This window comes from Anomalospiza imberbis, chromosome 20 (assembly GCF_031753505.1).
Source record: "Anomalospiza imberbis isolate Cuckoo-Finch-1a 21T00152 chromosome 20, ASM3175350v1, whole genome shotgun sequence".
NCBI classification, from domain to species: domain Eukaryota; kingdom Metazoa; phylum Chordata; class Aves; order Passeriformes; family Viduidae; genus Anomalospiza; species Anomalospiza imberbis.
The window spans coordinates 8,271,346-8,294,148 of NC_089700.1; the positions used below are offsets into that span (position 1 = coordinate 8,271,346).

The 22,803-nt window shown below is 51.5% G+C and overlaps 2 protein-coding genes across 3 annotated transcripts in view; both read left to right on the forward strand.

Moving 5' to 3' along the window:
- The first annotated feature begins 2,512 nt into the window (after positions 1-2,512).
- On the forward strand, positions 2,513-9,062 carry RFLNB (refilin B). The gene is made up of 3 exons (XM_068210613.1): positions 2,513-2,779; positions 4,128-4,237; positions 6,350-9,062. The coding sequence occupies exons 1-3, from the start codon at positions 2,576-2,578 to the stop codon at positions 6,678-6,680; spliced, it is 645 nt and encodes a 214-aa protein (XP_068066714.1). The 5' UTR covers positions 2,513-2,575; the 3' UTR covers positions 6,681-9,062.
- A 7,471-nt stretch (positions 9,063-16,533) lies between these two features.
- Positions 16,534-22,803, forward strand: part of RPH3AL (rabphilin 3A like (without C2 domains)) — a 35,858-nt gene continuing 29,588 nt past the window's right edge. For both annotated transcript variants that reach the window (XM_068210616.1, XM_068210623.1), the window contains exon 1: positions 16,534-16,612. The gene's annotated coding sequence lies outside the window, so the exon portion shown is untranslated. The remainder of the gene's footprint in view (positions 16,613-22,803) is intronic.

Sequence of the window (22,803 nt, forward strand, 5' to 3'; positions counted from 1 at the left end):
TGTCCTGCCTGTGTGTGGGCAGTTAAAGAGTAAATAATGTGGGCAAACAGGCAGGGGAAAAGATTTCCAATGCCATCAGGGATGGCACAGGTTGGTACAGTTTCAGACTTGAAAAGTCAGACTTTCCGAGAGGGCAGAGTACACGTCCTGAAAAGCAGAGCCCCTGTACACAGTGACTCAACAGTATTTGAGTTATTGAGCAGTTTAAATTCTGCTTAAACACTTCCTTTTCATCCTAGCAGGCAGATTGGCAGGTCTAGATCTTGGTGCTGCAGAAGACTCTTGGTTGGGCTGCAAAGCACAGAAATGAGAACCTGGAAGAGCACAAAAAAATTACCCTTTGTGTCAAGCCACGGCAGAGTGGGAGGTTTTTTTGCTAGTAAATAATGAGCAGAAAGATTTCCAGGAGCTCTGCTTACCCCAGGCACTGAGATCTCTCACTCTTGGACCCTGATCCCCATGGGAGTGGCTGTGGGAGCACCCACAGCTCTCAGAGGTGACTGCTGGGATGTGCCACAAGCTCCCACCTCCTAAATTGCACTTAGTGGATTGTTGGCAGTGAGGGTTCTCACCCAGGAGCTGCACAGCAGCTCTGAAACGATGATTGTGTTCATCTGGAAACTGCTCCAGTGCCTTCCAAGGCATCTGATTTCATAAAAGGCTTTTATGGGAGATTTTGGAGCGAGGAGTGATCAGTTTTCCCATTGCTTGCAGAGACCAGCATCTCTTTTTTTGGGGGAGGGGGATAAATTTAAAAGGAAGAGAACACCTGTCCAGCACATTTGCTCAGACCCCAAAGATTTCAGTCAAAATTCTTAATGTTCTTTTTCTTTCCATCTGCATTTTTCAGCGAAGACAAACAGCCTCATAGTATTTCTTCAAAGGAATGTAAATTCCTTGAGGAAGTCTCCGGAGTTCCCAGCACCGCATAGCTGCAAACCACAGACGCCTACGGCTGAAAGTTCTGCTCTGCTTTTAATTTTGGGGCAGGGAAGGAATTTTTTTCAGAGGTTTGGGTTCACTTGTGCTGGGCCCATCAGCCCAGACTGCTGCTTTCTGTGCAGGGGAGTGTTGACTTTGGCCGGCTGCAGAGTTGCTTTCCCTCCACAAGAGTATTCCCCCACCGAATCTGATGACATGGCGCAATTATTTCATTAGGATTTTCCAAAAAAGGTTCCCTCGGTCTCCTGTAGTGCTAGAAAGACCGTTTCCTTCTGTTCTCTTGTTCCGGCTTCGGCAGCTTTGCCTGAAAAATGCAATTAAGGGCGGCAGAGCTGCTGCCCGAGCCGGAATGCTCAGGAGTGGGGAGGGAGAGAGCAGCCTGGAGGGAGGACCTGGGGGGCTTAACCCGGCTGCCGAGATCCCTGCTGTTGGGGAAAGCACCACTGGAGGTGGGGGCAGCCCTGCAGGATCTGGCAGCTCTTTCAGCGCTCCCCAAAATCCGTGCTGGCAGCACATTGGGATGGTGCACTGTGGGTGGGACCGGGATGCGTGGAGGGCAGCTCATGGGGCATGGTCCCACAGCATCCCAGAATCATTTAGGTTGGAAAAGACCTCCGAAATCATCGAGTCCAACCTGGGACCCATCCCCACCTTGTCAACCACACCAGAGCAACAACAACAGAGTCCGGCCTGTCTTTACCCAGGGACGGTGACTCCGCCACCTTCCAATGGCTAATTCCGTGCGGCTGCCACCGAGGGGACAGGACGGGGGTCACCGGGAAGGCAGGGACAGCGGGAACAGTAGTGGGACGGGGACAGCAGTGGGACACAGGGACACGGGTGGGACACAGGGATAAGGGGGGGACACAGGGACACGGGTGGGACACAGGGACATGGGTGGGACACGGGGATAAGGGTGGGATACAGGGACACCAGTGGGACACAGGGATAAGGGGGGATACAGGGACACGGGTGGGACACGGGGATAAGGGTGGGATACAGGGACACCAGTGGGACACAGGGATAAGGGGGGATACAGGGACACGGGTGGGACACGGGGATAAGGGTGGGACACAGGGATAAGGGGGGATACAGGGACACGGGTGGGACACAGGGACACGGGTGGGACACGGGGATAAGGGTGGGATACAGGGACACCGATGGGATATGGGGACGCCGGTGGGATACGGGGACACGGGTGGGACGCGGGGATAAGGGTGGGACACAGGGACATGGGTGGGACACGGGGACACGGGTGGGACACGGGGACACGGGTTGGATACTCGGACACAGGTGGGACACAGGGATAAGGGTGGGACACAGGGACACGGGTGGGATACTCGGACACAGGTGGGACACGGGGATAAGGGTGGGACACAGGGACACGGGTGGGATACTCGGACACAGGTGGGACACAGGGACACGGGTGGTACACAGGGACACGGGTGGGACACGGGGACACGGGTGGGACACGGGGACACGGGTGGGACGCGGGCCGGGACACGCCCCGCCCCGGTCGTGGCCCCGCCCGGCCCCGCGGTCGCCCCGCCCGCCGCCGCCGCCCGGGCGCAGCCGGCGCAGGGAGCGCAGCGCGGGCAGCGGCCGGGCCGGGGCAGGCACCGGCGGCTCGGCCATGGTGGGGCGGCTCAGCCTGCGGGAGGTGCCCGACCTCCCGGACATGAGGAAGCGGGGCGACTCCGGGCTCGACAGCCCCGACTCCGGGCTGCCCCCCAGCCCCGGCCCGGCCCCGCCGCCCTGGCTGCTCTCCTCGGGCAGCCCCGACCGCGCCGCCGCCAACGGGCTCCCGGAGCCCGAGCCGCCCGCGCCCTCCGCCGCGGTGAGTACCGGCCCCTCCCGGCGCCGCCGGCACCTCCGGAGCCTGCGGGAGCGGCAGCCCCGCGCCCCCGTGCCGCCGCGGCAGGTGCGGGGCCCCGGCGGAGCCGCTGCCCTTCGGAGCCCGCCGCGCTGCTCCGCCCGGGACCCCGCGCATCCCGTGGGGAAAGGAGGGTGGAAACGCGGGTCCGGCCGGCGTGGGAATGGGCTGGAACAACCGCCCGCCGTTTCTCTCCGTTGTAACCGAGCCCTCCGGCCGCTGTCGTGTCCCGGAACGGGTCTGCCCCGGGAGGGAAGGATCCCGCCGGGAAGCCGGGGCTTTTCACAAAGCTCTGGCTGCAAGGGAAGCTCCTCTCCCTCCTGACCCAGGGCATCGCAGCGCGTCTTTGGAGATCCCTGTGGAAAGTGAACTCCCGTTATTCCGCAGTGACCCGGAGCAGTAACTTTATCGTGCATAAACTGTGGTTTCAGTTAATTTGGTTTTTCACCGAACAGTTTTTGGATGTTGAGCTGCTGGTACAAATACTTCGGAAACTGCAGATTTAGAGGAAAATTCCTTTTTCTACAGGGGTGCTACTGTGAAATTGGAAAAGGCCATAGGAGGGAAAGATGCTCACAGCCCCCCAGCCCCTCGATAGTAAACACACGTGCAGAGGTGGCTTCAAAACCACAGACAGGTTGGGTTCCATCCCTTCGGGGCTGCTTTGGTTTCCTTGGGCTCTGGGATTCAGTGTCAGCTCATGGTGCTGGGTGTCAGGAGAGGAGCACAGGGACAGGCAGTGAATCACCCACCGCTCTGCCGGAATGAGTTAATCCTTCCCAACACTTGGTGTGTGAATTAGGCTGGATTTAATGCCTTCAACGGGAGCCAGGGCGTAGCTATGGAGCAAGGAGGTGGCTCACTGCGAGGTGCCCTGTGATAATTTCCTCTGTGGTCTGTCTGTGGGTGTATGGGGTGAATTCAGCAAGGAGAGAGCTCTCAGGCACCCCTGAAATGTTGGTTATAACTTGAGCATGGGTTCATACAGGGAACAGACTATGCTGCACACAGGGCTTGCATTCCTCTCTCATTTCCCAGAGTGGCTCCTCTGAATTAAGCTCTTGAAGTTAGGATCTTGTCTTCAAAAAATGCTCCTGGCCACCTCGAGGATGCTTTAGACCAGTGTGGAGTCAGGCCTAAAGGATGCACCTGTAGCACATTTTGGTCTAGCGGATCCTCCTGCACGTAAATGTGAACCTCAGCAGCTCCATACCAAGTGATAAATAAATCTGTTTTCCTGAGAATGTGCTGCATTGTAACATAAAAGGTGCAACAGTGTGGTAGCATAAAACATTTTGCATTTCTTTTGCAGAGTTCCGTGTTCTCCCCCAGCCCCATTCTCTCCAGCTGCCCTCCAAGATTGTGTCCTTTATCCTTTGGCGAAGGAGTTGAGTTTGACCCTTTACCACCGAAGGAAATAAGGTAAATATTGTGTTACAGTCATCTCGTTTGGAAGGAGTTAGAGGAGTTAGCCTGTAAAGGAGCAGTTAGGCCTTATCAGTGCCTGTGAGTCAAGTTAATTTATTTGCAGAGCCATTGTTCACTGCAGCTGTACATTCCTGGACCTGGACATTTGTACAGGCTAAAGGAGTGTTCAGCCTCTTTCAATCCCACCCATATGGTTGTTTTGTTGGTTATTTTTCCAGGAAGACTTTCTTATATTTTACTCTCCTGCTTTTCCTTCCTTGCTCTGCTCCAAAATGTTGCCCTTCAGCTGATTAACCAGGAGGTAATCGTGAGGGAAGAGCTTCAAAGATCTTTCTAGGACTGTTTCATTAAGGGAAAGAAATTTTGCTCTTTCAACCTCCTGGTTTTATAATAAGCACTTTCTATCTTAACAGCTACAGCTGATTGCGTGAACTAAAAGAAAGGGTAACATTCAGAGGAGTGCATAATTCTTTTTTTTTTTAATGCACTGCATCACTTCACAGCCTGTGAATTATTCCTTTGAACACCATGATTTGCAGTAATGAGAAAAGAAGGCTCCTGGTTGATGACTGTGCAATTAGAGGGAGGCTGATAAAATCAAATGGAAGCCTAATGCAGGGGAGGATAGGGAGAATTATGTCCTGGTGTGGGGAAGGAGCCTGTGCTGTGCCTGGAATTGGAGGCAGTTAACTCCTTAGTTAGTGGAAAAGCCAACACAGAGTTGTCACAGTGTGAGGGAGATGAAAACTTTCTTTTGAGATCCAGGCACAGAGGATTTGGGTGTGCAAACTGGAGTGTTTTCCTGCCAGCTGAATCTTCAGGAGTTTGTCTTTGGAGAGTGCCCCGTGCCAGGGGAGATAGCAGAGCACTCCCGTGGGATTCCTGGCAGAGAAGAGCTGAGGAGATAATGTGTGCTTCCCAACTCAGAGCAGTTGGGATGTTTGTGTGCCGAGCCTGAACGTGGATCAAGGCCTCTGGGTTTGGGAGTTTGCAGGTTTGTACGTTCAGAGATCAGGGCTGAGAAGAAGTTTTGGTAGTGCTGGCAGCTGGGCTAAGTGGTGATAATCCTGGGAATGCTGCTAACATAAGGCTCTTTTCTCATCCTGTAAATGTGTAAGACACCAGCAGATGGTTCTGGGTGAGGTGGGGTGAGGAGCCACCCCAGTACCCAACAGCTCCTCTTCCCCACAAACCCACAAGCAGAGCTCACAGATCCCCTATAGCAACCCATCCTCAGCCCTGCTTCATCCACCTCAGATGTCCCATGTTTTGCAGGACAGCAGTCATGCTGATGCCAGAACACATTCGTGCAAGTGTGAAGCCTTGTCCTATAATTGTGAAAGTAAAGAATCACTGGCCTGAGACTACACAGAGTTATTTCTATGGATGAGGTCAACAGTGTTTAAAGATTGTGTTTCTGTGACTGGAGCTTGTCTCCAACAGAAATGCTCTCCTAGCTACCAGCTACAATTGCACTGCTGTAGTTAAACCTCTGTAGTTATATTAGAATTACTTCTTCCTCCCTGTAATCACTCCTTGGGCCCCTCATTTGGGGAAGGATGTTGAGAGGCTTGAGCATGTCCAGAGGAGGCAACAAGACTGGAGAGGGGCTGGGAACACAAACCCTGTGAGGAACGGCTGAGGGAGCTGGGGGTGCTCAGCCTGGAGAAAAGGAGACTCAGAGGTGACCTTATCACTCTACAGCTCCTGAAAGGTGGCTGGAGTCAGGGGTTTGTCTCCTTCTCCAAGCAGCAGCTGACAGAACGAGAGGATATAGTCTCAAGCCGCGCCAAGGGAAATATAGGAAAAAGTTTTTTATAGAAAAGGTGATAGGATATAGGAAAAAGTTAGGATATAGGATAGGAATATAGGATATAGGAAAATGTTTTTTACAGAAAGGGTGATAAAATACTGGAATGGTCTGCCCAGGGAGGTGGTGGAATCACCATCCCTGGATGTGTTTAAAACAAGCCTGGATGTGGCACTCCGTGCTATGGTCTAGTTGAGGTGACGGGGCTGGGTTGAACTCGATGATCTTAAAGGTTCCTTCCAACCCGGTGATTCTGCCTGATTATTCCAGGATAAGCACGGGCTTTTCTGTTGCAGGTACACCTCCTCGGTGAGGTACGACTCGGAGAAGCACTTCATCGACGACGTGTACCTGCCCGTGGGGCTGAGCGTGGCCTCGTGCAGCCAGACCATCGTCTGCGTGCCCAACTGCTCGTGGCGCAGCTACAAGGCCGAGGTGCGCTTCGAGCCGCGCCACAGGCCCCGGCGCTTCACCAGCACCACCATCATCTACCCGAAGCACGCCAAGACTGTCTACACCACCACGCTGGACTACAACTGCCGCAAGGCCACGCGCAGGTTCCTTTCCAGCGTGGAGCTGGAAACCTCGGAGTGCCTCGGCGCCGACTGCGGCCTGGACGGCTGCTGACCGCGGCCGCCCCCCTCGCTCCGATCCATCCCTCACGTACTGTGCTAACTCCACTTGCTAAAAGCAGGCACAGACCCTCTCTCTCAGCTCTTAACTCCTGCTTTCAAGCGTCACGAACGGCCCGAGCGCGGTTTTCTGTGGGAACATAACTTAGCAAGGGACTTGGCTCTTCGCCTCCAAAAGCCGCGGGTTCCCTCCCCTTCCCCGCAGTAATCAGGTGAAAATAACGGGAAGTGATTTCCCAGAGGAAAAGTTGACAGGTAAGGAAGAGTGTGGGGTAGTGCCTGGCAGGTGGAGATCCATTTGGTGCTTCGTGGTGATGTGCAACAAGTAAGGGCAGTTCGCTCTCTTGCAGAGAATCCACCAGGTGGTTTGGTTACACGTAGAGCTGTCAGCCATTTCAGTTTAGATTGTGTTTTCTCCAGAAGAACCATCCCCTGGAAATTGCTGGAAAAGGCTAACAGAGAAAACCCCAGAATTCTGCATTTAACACGTACAAAAATGTTAACATATGGCATTCACATTTTGTGTGAAGGTGTAAATTGGGAAGAAGAGGGGTTCTGAGCAGAGCGGGAGATGAACTGCTTCTGCAGCTCCAGGCAGCAGAGACAGGATTGTGTGATTCCAGTTCTTAGGATGACGAGGAACCTGGGTTCTGAGTGACACACAAGCGTTTCTGTGCCTGCAGCAGGGCTTGTAACAGAGAATACCAGGGCAGAAATTATCCCTGTGTTGTTGGATCTTGGTGACGTGGAGGTAGAAAACCACAAGTGCCTTGTTTTTGCCCACACAGGCTGTGTGCACTAAAGGAGCTGTAAACCAAAGCAAGATTCAGATAAAATGCTGGACAGAGAGACCCAGAATGGCAGAGGAGGTGCTGGATTGGGTGTGAGACACTGTTGTGGTGGGGTTGGGAGGAGGGAAAAGTAGCAAGGGACAGGCAGGTTTGTAGTGCATAACAAAATCCACAGCTGTAGCTCTGCTTCCCCGCTGAGCTTGTCATGGCACAAATCTGTGTCCTGGGGATCAGGGGTGTCACTGGGATGGGGCAGCCTCTGCCTGTCCACAGGCTGCTGAAAAACCTCTCCTGAGTGCGTGATGAGTTTGGGGACCAAAGGGAATAGCTTCGGATACTATGAAAGTCTGTCTGGATGTTACGTGCGTTCGTTTATCGTGTGCCTTGGTGAAAATAAGACAGAGAGGTTTCCTTCTTTTCCCAGATTTTTTTTTTCCTGTGTTGACAGAGCGTAGTGTGGAGAGCATCTCACTCTGGGGAGTGTGGGTTGGGCTGGTTTTTGTGTGGTGTAGTCTCTCAGAAACACCTGATAGACCTGTCTTGGCTGGACACGGCTTTTCCACGTATTCCAAAACTCCCCCGAGGTGTGAGCGTGCAACACCAGTCCTGGAGCAGCTTTTAAGGAGGACTTGGCAAAGCACAGCCCCAGGGGTGAGTTTTGTCAGTGGCAGCCTCGGGAGGCTGTTCTTGAGCTGTGCTTAACGTGTGTTTGTGCAAGTGTGATGGATGGTGTGGAAGTGAATCCCAGGGAACTGAAAGGAGTTGGGAGATGAAGAGTGCAGCAGGAAGGAAACCTTGAATTTGTATGGTTTGGGGTTTTTTTATTGTTGTTGTTGGGGTTTTTTACTTATTTATTAGCTCAGAAAAGAACATCCTTCACCTTTGGTACTTGCCTCAGAAAGGCAGCTCCTAAAACAATCCCAGGATGAGAGAGGACACGGGTGGGCGGGCAGCGCTCCGGAGTCAAGAGCAGCGCGGCGCCACCCTTGAACACTTTGGTCTCAGGCTGCAAGACTGGGGAGATGTGTCTCAAGCAGATGATGCAATTCTGCCCCAGCTGTGCCCCAGGATGTCCTTGTGGTGTAACAGAAGGACACCCAGCTCACCCCACAGCCCGTGGGGTTTCACACTCTGCTCTGTGGGACCGGGTTGCTCCATCCCTCGCTCCCCGCACCTCGCTCCTGCAGCAGCTGGTGCCGGTCACGGGATTCTGGGAGAACACGGACCCTGGATTGCTCCCACAAATGCTCTCCCAAGGAATCCACTTGGAACAGATCTAAGAGGAGGTTGTTTTAAGTTGTAGCCATTAGCTGTTCCTAGTTAGAAGCAAAATAACCCACAAAATACCCCTCACGCTCCGGTTTTAGGATAAAGCACCTGATTTTTATAAAGCAAGCAAACTTAATGTGTACCTCTTAAAAATATTTTAATTGGTAGAGATACCTTTTAAATTATTTATGTTCCAACATTTGCAAAGCTCTGATTAGCTCTGTGCAAGTGTTCTGGTGTCTGTGATGTTTTCCACCCCTTCCTTCTGATTTTCAGTTTGTCTTTTACTTTATTGGTAATAAATGATCTGAAAACCATCCTGCAGGGAAGTCTCTTTATTTCTCATTCAAAGCTTTTCAGTGTTTATTGTGGTAGTTACTTAGAAATAAATACATAATATTTCCTGCCAATCCCAGCTCCCCTCCTTTCTCTTCTATTTTTGTTTACATATTCTAGGAGGGTGTTTCCTATATAAAACTGTCTATATTAAAAACCAAACCAACACCAAATGTTGTGGATCTGTCAGTTTAGTGAGACATTGAAAAAGTGCTTTAAAGACAGCTGAAAATCCTCTCCTTAATGTGTTTGAGTCGTTCATCTGGTACACTTTGACTTTTAAAGAGAGTTTCTGGTATGAATTTCAGCATATCCTACAAGTGAAGAACTAATCCCTTTCAAATATAACATGTATTAAACCAGGAGGAATTTATTTTTAAAATGTAGATGCTCAAATGCTGCATTAGTAAACACAGCATAAACATAAGACTAGAGTGTGTTATGCATTAAACTTTATAAAACCAAAAGAGATGATTATAAGCTATTGTGTTCAGGGAAACGCTGCGGTGGTTTTCTGGATGCTTAATCTGTTCTTTTAACCTTTCCACATTTTGCAGGCGTGCTGATTTTGTTAGTGACTCTGGCAGAGCAGGAATGGATGTAATTGAACATCAGTTAATTAATTCCTAATGGGATTTTTTGCTCACTTTTTATTGTTCATCTGGTTATGTGCTTGTGGAAGCTCTAGAGTTGCATGTAATGACATTATTGGGGTCTGGGGAGCCGTGGAGCTGCTCCAAAGCTGCTGCTTCCAGCAAAAGGCTCTGAGAGCTTTTGGGTATCCTGGAGTTTTGAAGGATTAAACAGGAGAAAAGCCACTTATAAACATCAATTCTGTATAAAAGGGTCGATTTAGAAAGCCATTAAGAAAGAAACTTTAGAAGTCAGCACAGTGTCTTTCAGGGGAGCTCGGGGAGACTTTCAGATGTCACCTAACTTTCAAATGCTTCCTGTAGCGAGGGCTGGGCTGTTCTCCTGAAGTATTGGCATGACACTCCATATGAAAAACATTATTTTACTATAAAAATTTGAAGTAGGCAAGTACAAGGCTGTACCACGTGATTTTTAATTCATATTGGCCCAATGAGCTTCTAATTAACACCTACAATTCCAAGGAAACCCTGTTGTTCTGGATGTGCTGTTTCCCTTTCGCGTGTGCTTCTCCAGAATGTCACACCTGAGGGTCTGAGATAATGAATTTTTGTAGCAAAATAAAACCCTCAACCTAACAATTGGATCAAAAGCCAGGAGGTGAGGGCTGGATTCCCATGCTGACTTTGCAGCTCGCCCAGTTTCAAGGAAGGTAAGTTCATGTGCCTGGAAATAATTTCAGCCTCTAAACAAGGTGTCTGGTCCTTCATCTGCTCACAGATCTGCAATGTACAACGTGAATACCTGGAAAGTTTAGGAGTATTATTTGGAAATAAACCAACAGCAATAATTAGCACAAACACAGTATGGAAAGGAGCACTTCTAATTGTTGATGCAGTCAGAGTTGCATCCATACTTTAACAGGTTGGTTTGTTTTTTAAAATAAAAATGTCCCTTCCTCCACACAGACACAGCGAGGAACCACTGCTAAGATAAATTGTTGGGATTTTGGGTGACACCCCTGGTGCAGCTCAGAGGCTCCTTCAGCATTCGGTTCACAGCAACTCCTCAATCAGCATTCAGGCACAATAATTTTTGCTCTTCCAAATAATTACTGCAGGAATCTCCTTCACCTGCTGCTGCCGTGGAGGGGTGAGGAATTCCTGGCAGCTGGGAAGTGCTCCTGGATATACAATTCATACCTTTTCCTCCTGTTCACCCTATAAACACGCAGCCTTTCCCTCTCTGCCTCGGGATCCTCCAGAATCCCATCCCAGCGGAGGCTTTCACTGAGCTGAGCACAGAGACCTTCCTCTGCCCCACTAGAACCCAAAATGCTGCCAGCTGGTGCTACAGCCTTGTTTATTTTTACATCTTCCTGATTCCCCTCTGCAGTGTTTTGGGCTGAGTCAGGGTTCCTCCCAGGAGCTGGGATTTGAAGTGCTGGAGGGGAGTGGGCCCGCTGCTTTCTGGTTTTTTGGTGCTGTTTTCCTGCTGAAATGATAAATGCTGTTAGCAAAAAGGTAAGTGTTGCCTCTGAGGATTTCCTGCTTATTTCATAAAACAAAAATAAAATGAGGCAACTGCTTTCTGTGCCTTAATAAAACCCCAAATCGGCAGGAAAAACAGTAATGGCCCAGAAATCTTATTTTTAGGTAGGAAATAGATATTTTTCCCACTGGCCAACATAGGGATTATCACACCTGTAAAATGTATTTATTGAAGCTGTTAATGCATTAATAGCACTTCTGCACTGGCATCAAGTTCACTGAGTTTGCCTGACTCAGTTTTAGCAGGAAATTGATTCTGAGTTGTTGGGGATTTTTTTTTAAGCTGTCATCCATTAATACAGTAAGCCATGTGATTTTTTTTTTTTTTTATAGTACAATTTCTGGAAACTTTCAGGCACTTTTTGTACTAAGATAGTGGAAATGAATGGAATCATTCCTTTGCACAGAAATTTTTTGAATTTACCCTTCCTTTTCTGTAGTTTTACCAAGCACTCACCCCCTCTGATAGGTCAATGCTGTAACCCAGTGCAAGGCTGAATATTTAAATATCCCCTAACTATTAACAGCATCCCAAATCCCGGGCACTTTATGGAATTCTCTACTCCCTGGCAGGTGCCTAATGCCTCCTACTGCTTATTCGGTGTAGTTACATGTGCTCCATCTCTGGGATAAATTTGTAGCTAGAGAGGAAAATCTGTGTATAAGCAGGGGGCAGGGGAAGGTTTGAAAGCACCATCGGTGGTTTCCTGGGAAAAGCTGGTTTTTCTCACCTGCCCTCGTGCTGGCAGTGGTGGCACTCCTGCCTGCTGGCTTCTTTCTCCGTGGTGGCTTCGTGCCAGCTGCTGGAGGAGGTGCCGGGTCCCGCCGCCTCCTCCTGCCCGCATCCCTCTGCTGCCCCAGGGGAACGGCCCTGGAATGGCCTGGCAGGGAGCAGGGGGGCAAATTCAGCACCCTCAGCGTGGCCTCCGTCCTGTCTGTGACCCCTCTGCACCTTCCTCTCCTCAGAGCCTTCCCCTCCATCTCCCCTCAGCCCTTCCCCTCCTCCTCACCTTCTCCCTTCCCCTCTCCTCCCTCCAGCCTTCTCCCCTCCATGCCAGCGCCTTCCCTCCCGGCCAGGTCTCCAGGGCAGCGGTGGCACAGGGACAAGCCTGGACTCGCCTCTTTGTCGCTCCCGTGCCCTTGTCCCCTGCGTGAGCAGTGCTGGGCTGTCCTTGTCCCTTGTCCCCTGTCCTTGTCCCAGCCCCGAGGTGCTGCAGGATTTGCAGGGGAAGCACCAGACCCCAAATCATCCCACCCCTTCACCTCAGCCCTGTAAATCAAGGCGCTGAGGGAAACTTGTCTTTCCCCTCCCTCCTCTTCCCGTTTCCCTTCCTCTTGCCCACTTTGCCTTTTCTTTTCCCTCCCTCTCCACCTTTACTCCCAGCAGAGTAATGGAAGCACAGTTTCAGAAGCAGCAACATCTCTCGGAGGTTTTTGGGGCTGCTGCAGCCCTGCCCTTGCTTCTGTTGGTTTTTGGGGCTGCTGCAGCCCTGCCCTTGCTGCTGGCTGTTGGTGGGAAGAGCTGTGAGACCCTCGCAGATCAGCACATGTCCTCCAGAGGAGAAAATCCTTCCTCACAACTCCAGGAAAAGCTGCTGAAGCCGTGCTCCTCTTACAGGTCCTCTCCCTGGGAGGAACACGTGGTTTAATCCCTTTTGGGTGCTTCCTCCTCTTCCTTCTTCCTCTTTTCTCCTGTTCTGTTGCGATGTGGCGCTGCTGGTGGCACTGGGACAGGTGGTGGCACCAGGCTCCTGCTTCCACTGATGCTCTCCTGCCCAGGCAGCAGGGGCTGGCAGTGATGGTGATTTCTGATGCTGGACAGCAGCCAGAAGGTCCCCAAAGCCTGCCTGTGGATAAAAGGGACAGTGACACAGGACAGGAGACAAGGAAAGTGGCAGCAGCACTGATGGGGTGTAAATAATTCATCCAGACTGGGAAGGCAGCGTGGTATTTTTGGAAGGGGATTACTTGTTGCTAATGACAAGCGGTGGTTGTTGTTAATTTTATTATGATAAAACCTGACTCGCCAGCCAAAATTAGAGCCCAGTGGGAGCTGCTGGCCTGAGCTGCCTGTACAGAAAATCATCTTCTGACAGCTTTTCCCTGGAATGCCAGGACAGGTAGGAGCAGCTTTATCCTGGTTGACCTGCCCCTTCTGCTGCTGCAGGGGCTGGCAGCTGGGGTGCCCCTGGCAGCAGATCAGGTTATCCTGAAAGGCCATCATCCTCATGCAAACCCTGGTGCACTTTTTGACTTTGAATACAACTACACTGTGAAATTTCTCAAAATTTCCCAGTTTATTCCCAAATGTGCATCATTTTCCTGTGCCACAGAGGCACAGAAGTTGTGTATGGATCTATACATGGGCTACTAAGGAAGCCTTGTGAAATGATCTTGTGGGTACTGCAGGCTCAATGTGAACAAGGAAAGGAGAATTAGACCTGAGCCTTGCCCATGCAAGAAAATTGGATCAGAATTGGGAGTTTTTCTTTAAAACAGGTTTAAAAACAAGCAGATTTTGCTGTGAAGCATCAATATTCTTCCAGCGTTTGCTTTGTCTTCTACACCCTTGAGCAGGTGTGCTCTGTAAACAAGACCTTTTTGGTTCAGATTAGGGACAGAATCATTGACATTTTATTAAGGAGAGGTAATTAGAGGGATGAACACAAATTGAATCAGAGGATTGCAATCAGAGCAACAGCTTGGAGAAAAGCCCTGGACTTCTTGCTGTGAATTGTGAAGCAGCTGAACTGAGCTGGGGCAGTCAGGCAGATGGGGAAGCAGTGCCACACAGCTCCTTGCCAGGTGCCAGCCAGTTTTCCTGGGAAATGGCTGTTCAGAAATAAGGATCCAGCCAGTTTGACCTCCTGGTGTTCACCAGCCCAGTGTCCAAACTGGGAATCCTGGAGCACTCCAGGATTCTTCCAGCTTGGACCATTCTGCTGTACAATAAGGCTGTTTTTAAGCACCTGTGGTTCCTCTGCAGGACACCACACCCACGAGTTCAACCTCTCCAAAAAGCTGCTCTTTCTTCTCCATTCCTTGAGGGATGTGCCAGCCTGAGGTGACACGGGAGAGGAGAAGGGATCAGCTGAGGGCATGCACGGTGCCACTGTCAGCAGCACTGGTGAGCCTGCAGGAGCAGGTTGTTATCCCTCATTGTCCTTGTCATGGGGATATTTAAAATCTCTGGCAGCTGCAATGTGGTGAATAATTCAGCAAAACCCATCATTGATAAAAGAGAGACTTTGAAGGGTTCTTTGGGTGGAACTGGAAGTGCCTGGCTTCTGAGAAATGAGTCTATTAAAAATTGACTCCGTGCTATCAAAGATAAGACCTGAATTTAGCCTTTAAAAAATTTTAATGTAACATCATATTTATTCTCTGTGGCACCAAGGCCCAGCCTTGCAGACTCTGGAGCATCTGTGGGGATCCTGACAAGAAGGATGGACGCAGACTCTGAGATGTGTGTCAATTCCCTGCCAGCACAGCTGGTTAAACAAGGTAATTTATCTTCTTCCTGAAGTTGGCTGAACCGTGTGTTTAATTTATTTATATTATTGACTGTGTGGAAGAACTACCCTGGTGGGAAATGTTATCGTCAAGTGTTTTCTTCCACAGAACTGCAGGCTCTGTGTACATGCAAAATGCTTCCTCTGAGGTATTTTTCAACAGCTTCCTGAACCAAAAAGAAAAATATGTGCTTAGACTTGAGCTTGATTCAGGTGAAAGGTGGCTGAGGGTCCCTGAGCTGGTCCTGAGGGCTGGTGGATGTGTGGAGTGAAAGGGTTTGCAGAGGCTGGAGATTTCTCAAGAGCCAGCTCTGAACAGGCAGTAGAAACACCATTTATTTTCTCTTCCTTTCTCTTTTCCCTCTCTCATTTCCCCCATCCCTTCCTGTCACATGGCAAGTTTCCTCACAGCATCAACTGGACATTTAGACCATAACAAGCCCAAATTCCTGTGTTCTAGTGCAAAGGAATAATTGCGTTCCTGTGATTTGATGTTGACTCACCATAGGATCCCAGGCTGTCCCTTCACAAACCCAAATTTTGCTGCCATTACCAGCAAATGTCTGTAATTGGGGTTGCTCAGGAGGTTTGGGCCCTTCAGTTTTAAAAGGTCTGAGCCCCCTGTGGTTGTCCCAGGCCTGGCAGGTGGCCTTGTTCTGTTCTTGGTGTGAACTTTTTTTTTAACCCCGTCAAAGTTCCTTTTGTTTGGGTTGGATTTTTGTTTGTTTGTTTCTTGTGTGGATTTTGGGTTTGTTTACTTTTTGGACTTTTTTTTTCTTTGTTTTTTTTTTTTCCTGTTTGTTGGAGTGTTTGTTTTGTTTGTGTGGGTTTGTGCTTTGTTTGGTTGGGTAGTTTTGTTTTGTTTCAGTTTTGGGTGGGGTTTTTGTTGTTATTGTTTTGGGAAAATTTTGTTCGGTCTTTTTCAGGGTTTGTTTTGGTACCACCTTTCCTTGTTTGTGGTTGGGTGCATTTTTCCCGTGGGTTCTTGCTCTGTATTGGGATGCACATCTGGCAGTGCCCACAGCCCAGAAAAGGTTCTGGGGCACACCTGGCTGTGCCCACATCCCCCTTAACTTCACCTGGATCACATCTGGCTGTGCCCACAGCCCTGTTCTGCTCCTGGAGAACATCTGACAGTGCCTGGAGCCTCACACAGGTCCTGGGGCACATCTGGCTGTGCCCACATCCCCTCCAGGCCCTCCCAGTGCACATCTGGCTGTGCCACATCCCCTCCAGCTGCTCCCAGCTCACATCTGGCTGCACCCACATCCCTCCAGGCCCTCCCAGTGCACATCTGGCTGTGCCCACATCCCCTCCAGGCCCTCCCAGCTCACATCTGGCTGTGCCCACGCCCCTCCAGCCGCTCCCAGCTCACATCTGGCTGTACCCACATCCCCTCCAGCTGCTCCCAGCTCACATCTGGCTGTACCCACATCCCTCCAGCGTATCCCAGCTCACATCTGGCTGTACCCACATCCCTCCAGCCTATCCCAGCTCACATCTGACTGTACCCACATCCCTCCAGCGTATCCCAGCTCACATCTGGCTGTACCCACATCCCTTCAGCGTATCCCAGCTCACATCTGGCTGTACCCACATCCCCTCCAGCCTCTCCCAGCTCACATCTGGCTGTACCCACATCCCCTCCAGCCTATCCCAGCGCACATCTGGCTGCACCCACATCCCTCCAGCGTATCCCAGCGCACATCTGGCGGTGCCCGGGGCCGCTCGGGGCCAGCTCCGGACACCAGCAGGGGACGCGCGGCCCCGCGGGGCGCGGAGGGCGGGCGGGGGCGGGCGCAGGTGCGGCTCCGTTTCCGCCTCGTCCCGCCGGGGCAGCGGCTCCGCGGAGCGACCGCGAGTGAGGCCGGAGCGCAGGTGGGTGCGGGGGGGGAGCGGCTCAGCTCAGCTCAGCTCAGCCCAGCCTAACTCGGCTCGGTTTGGGGCGCTCCGGGCGGAGTTTGAGCTGAGATTCAGCGCCCGGCACGCCGCGGCTGTCGGGCACCTGGAGGAAAAGCGCCGTGCCCGGGGTTTGTGGGCTCTGGGAGCGGGGAGCAGCTTGGAGGAGCCCGGGGCAGCCTCAGCCGGGCCTCCACGGCTGCGAGAGGTCCCTGAAAAGCTGCGGGGAGCGCTCCGGGAGCAGCTGGGCGATGGCCGGGATGCGTCCTGGAGCCTGCCCTGGGGCTGGGCTGGTGGAGCTCCGCAGGTCCATCCCCACCCCCAGCCCTTCTGGGAATTTAGGCGGGGAAGGGAATTAACTGTAAGTGGCAAAGATGTGGAGGGAAACGAGCCGGAGGTGGGAGGTGAAAGCGATGTGCTCCGAGGAAAAGTTACCAGGCACGTCCTGGCTTTTGGGAGCTTGTGCGGGCGGCGAGGTGGGAGAAGCGGCGTGCGGGAGGGTGGATTGCCGTGGGGTTTGGGCGATGTGTGCTGGATGTGCAGGTAACAGCGACATGCTGTGCCCACCCTCGGGCTGTTTGGGGTGCTGCAGGTTGGCTCAGGTGCTCTCCAGCACCTGGTCAAAGTCCACGGCTTTCCTTCTGCTCGTAGCAACGACGTCCAGGGTGATAACAGCCTTGGAGCGGCCGCGTTTGTGGTGGTGTTCAAAGGGTGCCCAAAACCAGTATTATGCCTTAAGGATGCTGAGGAAAGCTATTCCATCCTCCAGATGTGCCGGCAGGCCTGCGGCTCGGAGGAGAGGGAGTTTTTTGGCAAGGCCTGGCTGCTCAGCAGTTTCTCCACGGCCACGGGCTGTTCTTTTCCTGGTTCACTGGAGGTTACCCGTGAAACAGCCTGGCATGTGGCTCCTCTTCTGCACGGGATTCCTTGACAAAAGCTGGCCTGTGCTCAGCGCTTCGCTCTGTCCCTTTCTTTCTAAGAAACCTGATGCTCCTCCGGAGGCTGGGAGGTGCCACACTGCCAGCCTCGGGCCGCCCGAGCTTTTTAGCATATCAGAATAGTGAAATGAGTTTCTCTAATTGGCCGTTTAGATGCTAATTTGCTTCTCCCAGGCCTACGCCAGATCAACCTGCCCCGAAAGCGAGTCAGAAAGAGCCTGCTGTCTTCATGAATTATTCACTTTGCATAAGGCACCTGCCTGGCTGGGGATCAGGAGGAAATGGGTCCAAAGTCTGATAAATAAAGATACACCTTGGCAGGTGGAACAGTGCTGGCTTTCCTCCCTGGCATCAAGGGGTGCTGGGGCACCTGGAGGCTGCTTTGCTTTGGCAAAACCTGTTGGTTTATTTGTTGTTGGTTTTGGTTTTTGGTTTTTTTTTTTTAGCTCACCATATCTCGGGTAGCCACACTAACAAGTGCCTCTCGTTAATAAAGAATTGTCGGTGCTGGATGTCGTTAATAAAGAATTGTCGGTGCTGGATGTCGTTAATAAAGAATTGTCGGTGCTGGATGTCGGCTTTCCTGTCGAGCTGATTTTATCTTCCCACTCACAGGACTGGCATGGACCTCCAGGGCATTGTATTTTAAAAACTCTTTATAAGCTCCATCTTAAAAGCAGTTTGGCTTCTTGTTGCTGCTGCTGGGATTGGGAAGCAACTCTGGTGGAGAGGAAACCTCTTGATTTTGCCCACCAAACCTCATCCTCCCCCACTTCTTTACCAGCTTGGCCTTTCACGATAAGGACACCTCCCAGCTGGTGTCTGATTTGGGCTGGGCCAACCAGAATGAGGGTCTGAATGAGGCTGTCCCCATTTTGCTGGCACTGATGCTGCTTAGATTGAGCTTTCATGGGGAAAGTCTGTCTGATTGTGTCCTTAAGTTGCTGTCCCTGAGCTTGGCAAAGCTTTGTGGTGTTTATTTGGACACTGTTTTGGCCCGGGCTGCAGAGCTGCAAGTCAGCTCTGATCCCATTGGATTCCCTGTGTCTCCTGGCTGTCCATTTGCTGCTGAAGGTTGGTAAGGAATGACAAAACGCTGCTCCTCAGCCGTGCCCAGGTGTCTCTCTCTGCCTGAGAGAGGTGCTGGGGATCTCCTGGCTCTGCTTAGCCCTTACAAAATCATTTCACAGCATTTTACTGGTGCCCACAGCAGGCTCCTGCCGAAGGGGCTGTGGGTGTGAATGAGCAGCTCAAAGTGGTTCAGGTGTGAGAAAAACTTCTCCAAACCCTGATTCAGCCTTGCTCTGGCTCCGAGGCTTGGCCAGACCTTCAAAGCCAACTTGGAGTTTCCTACAGCCCCCCAGGGTTCTCCTGGCACTTCAAACCAGCTCTGAAATACAGCTGCGGGGCTTTAAACCACGAGGGGAAGAGTGGTGGCTGCAGCAAATAACCTTCCTGGCAGGGAAAGGGAGAGGCTGGTGGGCTGGGTTAACCTTCTCAATCCCTGCCCCTCATTTACCCTGTGCCATGGCAACACCAGCAAACACTCCTCAGTTGCCAAGGTTTCCCGGGGATAACGGGGTCTGGCTCCGGAGCAGGATGACACCGATTCCTTTGAGGGAAAACCAGCCAGCAGGTACCTGGGAATCCTGGGGGAGGTGATGCCCTGGGAGCAGGTGAGGTAATGACACAGCTTGGGAATTGGGAGCTTGGCTCCGGCCAACTGCTTCATTTTGATTTTTGTAAAATGAAGTATTTAAAAAAAAAAAAAAGCCGTCTCATTAATTTGCTATGAAAACAAATTAATCTAGACACGAGCTGCTCAGCTGAAATAAGCAGGCAAATGGAAGCTGACTGGAGGCCTCCTCGTGGGCCTGTGTAGGACTTTTTTGTCTTTGCAGGGCTCTGAGGAATTGGTGCTTTGTGGGCACCTGTGATGAGCCCAGCTGCAGGAGGGCTGGTGCAGGCTGTGCTGTCGCTGCATGAGGAGGTTTTCCTGCTGCCACGAGTGCCTCAGGGTCACCAAGACCCTTCAGTTTCATCTTTGGTGTAGTCAGGGTGGAGTCAAAATGTCTGAGGTGGAGGAGTGGGGAAGGGACTTGGTGTGGTGAGACGATGCTGAAAAAGCAAGCTGGTAAATTCAGAACAGGGGAATGTTGAGGGTGTTAAATAGATGTGCAGGCTGGGTCAGGCAGTGCATGATCCAGGAATCTCTGGAGGCTGGGAGGGTGTTCTGGGTAAGTATTGCTGTGTTGTGCTGTGCTGTTCTATTCTTCTTTAAGCATCTGCTCTTGCAGCTGGTGAGGTGGCAGGTATGACCTGCTGTGTCTGTGCTCAGTTATTGAGGTAAAATACATGATGCTCATGTTGATGTTCTGCTGAGAAAACCTGGATTCTTTCTCAGGAGTTCTCTGAAGAGCATCATGTCCAAGGGCTGTGTCTGCCTGCCATTGCTCCTTTCACTCAGGCTCTCTGGAAGGTTTCTCCCTCCCAGACTGAAGTCATGTTCTCAGTTCTGGTTGCCAGAGTACAGCTCTTGTCATGGAGGCAGAGCTGCAGGCGGGGATGTGCTCAGTTCTGCATCCTCCAGGATGCTCCTGGCCCCACAGGAAGGGTCAGCCCTGCAGGGCACTGCTCCTCCCCTGGGCTTCTGTGCCAAGGGCAGCCAAGTGGACTCGGATTTAATGAGGTTTTGTCTCACATGACTTCCCCCATCACAGGAAAGGAATGAACAGGTGGAGTGGTTTTAAAGCAGGTCACAGAATATCGATAAGAGCTCCCCTTTTAATTCAGGTAAAAAGCTGAAGCCTGGAGTGGGAGGTTTTTCTGTGCCATGAAGTGCTCGTGCTTTGCTGTCACCCTGTGTGCAGGGCACCTGCAGGTGGGCCAGGAGCTGTGGGTTCCTCTTGCTCTCTCACCAGTAGAGACTGGCTGCTTCTACCCTTCATTAGTTTGTTAAGAGGAGAGGAGGACAGGGAGGGGATGGCTTGGTGCTAACTGGAGTAGTTCTGAGAGAAAATGCAAGACTGCAGAGAGGGATATTTCACCACAGCCCATGGAAATTACTCCCCAGGCTGGCGTGGTTTTGCTATCTGGGTGTTTCTGATTTCCTTGCACTTCTTGTCCTGTACTGAGATAAGAGAGAAGATGCTCCATGCCTTCTGCTCCTCTGGCATCATTCCCACACCCATGAGAGACAGTCCTTTCCCTCCAGCCCTGCTTTTCCCCCAGCAGAACATGCCCTGCAGTCCCATTCCTGTTTCCTCCTTCGAGGTGTGTCCCCACCAGGCTTTTTCCAGAGGCAAAAGTGGAAAGCCAGCAGCTCCCATCAGAGGAGATGGCACGTCCTGTAAATATTTCAGGGAATGATCTTTCTGAAGACTCTTTTGGGATCTGGTGGCTTTTTAGGCAGTGTTTTGTTTGCCTTCTCTCTTTGCAGATGCTGCTCAGGGAACGTGGAGGACAGGGAGCTTATGCTGAGCAACAAGAGGCAAAGGACCATGACATTGCTTGTTTTTGTTCAGTCACGCTGAGCAAAGCTCACTGTGCTGTGAGGCTGGAGAATGCCTTTAAGCCTCTCCTGAGAGGAGTGCTCAGCTCATGTGCTCTATTCTGACTCGCCTTCAGCTCTGGTGGAGCAGATAAAGCTCTGCTGAGGAGGGGCAGATGCTTCCAGCACAGCTTTCCACCCTGAAAGCTGCTGGCAAAGCAAACTCCTCTGCCCTGGCCGTGTTGTGGGGCTCATCTCCAGCTCCAGCTTTTATTCCAAAGACCCCCCCAGCCACCACAGGCTGCTTGCCTGGAGCCCTGCATGGACACAGAGTGTGGGCTGTGCTATTCTTCAGGTGTTCATGAGTGGGAGGGAGCAATTCATGGTGCAGCTGAGGAGTAATTTAATATATGCATTTGTGTGGGGGGCTACATGTGCATATAATCCTGTAACCACACATCACAGGCTTGGGAAATCTCTGGAAAATCCCAGGTCAGCCATTCTGTATGCAGTTGTAGCTTTTCTCTGCTTCTAACTCAGGCCTGAGGGTGGGAGCCTCTGTGTTCTTGTGCTGTTCATGCCTGATTGCTCCCCTGGGTGTGAGCGCTGTGGGATGGGAGAGGGGAGGGTGTTCTCTCCTCCTGCAGATTGTGAGGAAGATTAAAAGAGCAGGAGGTGTTCTGGGGCTGAATGGAAATACAAACCCACTGAGCAGAGTGGGGAGAGCAGTCGGTGCCAGGGTCCAAGGTTTTCTTCTCTTTCAAAAGGCATCGCTTTGACTAATGTGGAAAAGGTTTAAAAAAATCCTGTGTGACATTTCTGTCTGTCCTTCCTGCCTCAGCCCTGCTTCCTGCAGCTTTGCCATCTCCTCCATGCCTCACTTTGCAGAAGTCAGACTGTGCTGAGCCTTCACCTTTTTTACAGACATTTCCCCTCGCACTGCAAGAAATCTGTGTGGAATTTCCCCTTTTCCCTCCTGCCTGTTGTAAGCACTGCATTTTCAGGCTCTTCCCAGAAACTGGGATGGCCAGAGAGGAGGGAGCTGGTTCATTGTCTGCGACTGGTTTGGCTCTGAGGGCTGAGGTGGGCTTTGGCAGGAGGGAGCTGTCAGTTCTCTGCCACAGGTTGGTGTCTCTGTGCTGGGGGATGTGTGAGCTCAGCACGGCAGGGACAGTTTGATGTGCACGAGCTCTGTGTGAGGGGGCCAAGGCCATCAGGCTGTGCCTGGCACAGCAGCTCAGAGCTCAGTGTGGCAGCAGCAGATAGCAGGGGTGGCTCCAGCACTGCTGGGGATTGAGGCTGGAAAAAAGTGTTTGCTTGGGAACTCCAGCACAGCTGGCAGGTGACACACCTTGCCTGCCATTGGATCTGATTTCTGGTTGCCAACCAGCATTAAACATGTTATCTCTGCCCAGCAGGTATGGTTTCAAAGCTGGCAAGTGTCTGTGCTGGGGACAAGCATTAATACCTGGGAATTTATGCATTAGGGCTTGTGAGACACTCGCTCTGCTGGAGAGCAAATCCAGCTGGTTAAAAGCTCAGTACATCAAGTCTAGTTCAGCATCCACTGAAATCTTTTGGCTGTGCCTGTCCCTTGGTGCTTTCCATTCATCTGAGCTGCTGATAGGACTCAGAACCCTCAGGGTCTCTTCGGGGGATGTTTCTCCCATGAGCATCTGGAAGTTGGTTCTTGCTGCCTTTCCTGATCAGTTCAGTGGAATTTTCACTGAACACTGGTGTGA